This window comes from Lepidothrix coronata, unplaced genomic scaffold (genome assembly GCF_001604755.1).
Source record: "Lepidothrix coronata isolate B3197 unplaced genomic scaffold, Lepidothrix_coronata-1.0 Scaffold77, whole genome shotgun sequence".
Lineage (NCBI taxonomy): Eukaryota > Metazoa > Chordata > Aves > Passeriformes > Pipridae > Lepidothrix > Lepidothrix coronata.
The window spans coordinates 15134-17304 of record NW_016690257.1 but is presented as its reverse complement, the minus strand read 5'-3'; the positions used below and the strand labels follow the sequence as shown (position 1 = coordinate 17304).

General features: G+C 48.7%; 1 protein-coding gene across 2 annotated transcripts in view; it reads left to right on the top strand.

Annotated features, from left to right (window-relative positions):
* SMAD4 (SMAD family member 4) overlaps positions 1–1480 on the top strand; it is a 25373-nt gene extending 23893 nt beyond the window's left edge. For both annotated transcript variants that reach the window (XM_017819747.1, XM_017819746.1), the window contains one exon: positions 8–1480. In XM_017819747.1, coding sequence (XP_017675236.1) covers positions 8–219 — 212 coding nt within the window. In that variant the 3' untranslated portion in view covers positions 220–1480. The remainder of the gene's footprint in view (positions 1–7) is intronic.
* Positions 1481–2171: the final 691 nt, after the last annotated feature.

Below are 2171 nucleotides of genomic sequence, written 5' to 3'. Positions count from 1 at the left end.
CGTGCAGGTCTGTCAGCCGCCGCCGGGATCGGCGTGGACGACCTGCGCCGCCTGTGCATCCTCAGGATGAGCTTCGTGAAGGGCTGGGGGCCCGACTACCCGCGGCAGAGCATCAAGGAGACGCCCTGCTGGATCGAGATCCACCTGCACCGCGCCCTCCAGCTGCTGGACGAGGTGCTGCACACCATGCCCATCGCCGACCCCCAGCCCCTGGACTGAGAGCCCGCCCCGCCGGCGCCGTGAGGATGGTGGTGGAGTTGTAAAATAACCCTTCTGTTTGTAATAACCCGGAGATACAGTTTCACTTCTGTTTCTGCTTAACCTTCCGGAAAAAAAAAAAAACCAGGTTTTAAAAATGTGTTTGCCGCCTTGCTCTCAGCAGAAAAGGAAACCGAACGCGCAGAGTTTTGGGGTTTCAGTTGTTTTTCAGAACTTAAATTTGTCGTGATAACAGGGGCTTTAAAAAGCGAAAGGTGGGCGCCCTTTGGAGGCTTCACAGTTGTTGGGTTTGTCCCTCTGTTCCCTTTGAAACTTTTTCCTTCTCTATTGTGGCATCTTGGTGATAAACTTCACAGGAGCCTTTTGTACGCAGAATATATATTATATATATATATTTATATCTGAAATTTTCCTTCTAATAGTTACAAACATTTACCTTATAGGGCCTTTAAAATTCCAGCTGATTTGTGATGTTCTGTTTAGGGAATAGTAGTTAGCCAGGAAGACTTCTTTACTTTTGTCGGTGACCTTGTTATGGTTTTTCCAGGTTAAAGCCTAGAAGCTGCCAAAAAAAAAAGTGAGGGGATGACACAAAATAACATTGTCGGTTAAAAAACTTCATCGTTAGTTTTTTTTGGGGGGGGGGGGAAAAAAAAGAAAAGAGATACCTTAGGTTTTTTTATTTTATTTTTTTTTTTAATTTATGCAGCCATGTGAGTTTTTAAAAAAAAAAAAACAAAAACACTAAAGGAGGTGTGGATACTTTCACGTGCCGGCACACTCGGTTGGGGTGCAGCAGGGGGGTTACCTGGGTCTGCAGAGCTGCCACTGAAGCTGCAGGAGCGTATTTTCATGGTCACTGCTGACCTCTCTGACGTTTTGCTGCAGCAGAACTGGTCGGGTCTCTCAAGAGTTAATCGGCCTGACTCTCTTTTTACTGCCACGATGTGTGCTACGCCCAGGACCCAGGGTTTTTTGGGTTTTTGGTGGTTTTTTTTCGTACCTGTTCGCCGTTTCCACTCAGGGCGAGATGGCAAACCTGTTTTTATGCCCCTTGGTTTATTTTGAAAAAAAGCCCTTTTAAATGCCATCGGTGACCGTATCAACTGGCAATGACCTCGCGTAGAGAATTTACAGTAGGGGGAAGAAAAAAAAACAAAAAAACCCCAAAAAAACGTGCAAAGAAGTGTCGGCTGTACGACAGATACAATATGTATGCTTTCTCTCTAGCTAATAGTATAAATAAAAGGATGGAAAACCCTGATTTTTTTTATTTTTAATATAAATTTAGTTTGCTTTCTGTTATGCAGTCCCGCACCTTCGAAGCCGTGGATCCCTCCCCTCTGCAGGCCCAGCAGCAGCCAACAGTGGCAGGAGCTCGTGTGGGTTCAAACTTGCCAGGGAGCAGGTCCAGCTTTTCTCTGCTTTCACCGCTTCTCAATAAAAGCAGCGCCCCGAGGACACCTCCCCTTGGCTGTTCGATGGGGCACGAGGAGGCAGCAGGAATTCCCTTCCCTTGCAGCCTCCGTGCAGGGAGCTGGAGCTCAGTTCAGCAGGCACAGGAGGGCAGGGGCTCCATCCGGAGTCCTTGGAGCGCGGTAACAGAGGGACAGACCCTGGGAGAGGTTGTTCAGGAGCTTTTGGCCAAGTTTCTGGGGCAGTTGCAGGGATCTGTGGAGGGCTGTGGCGCACAGCGTTCAGGTACTGCTTCTCCCACGTGCTGGAGTTCCTGGGAGGGAAGCCAGGAGTCACTGTTCTCTCTTAAGATGGATGGCTTTGGGATGATGGCCACAAACGGGTCGGTTTCTCTGTATTTTCGTGGGCTGCTGCCTTCTTCGGGCTGGCTTCTGATGAGACCACTTTGTCACTCCTCTTACGTGGCAGCTTCTCGATCTCTGGAGGAAGCAGTGTTTGCTTTTCCCAAGGCCCTCAGTTCAGAACCTTTTCCAGTC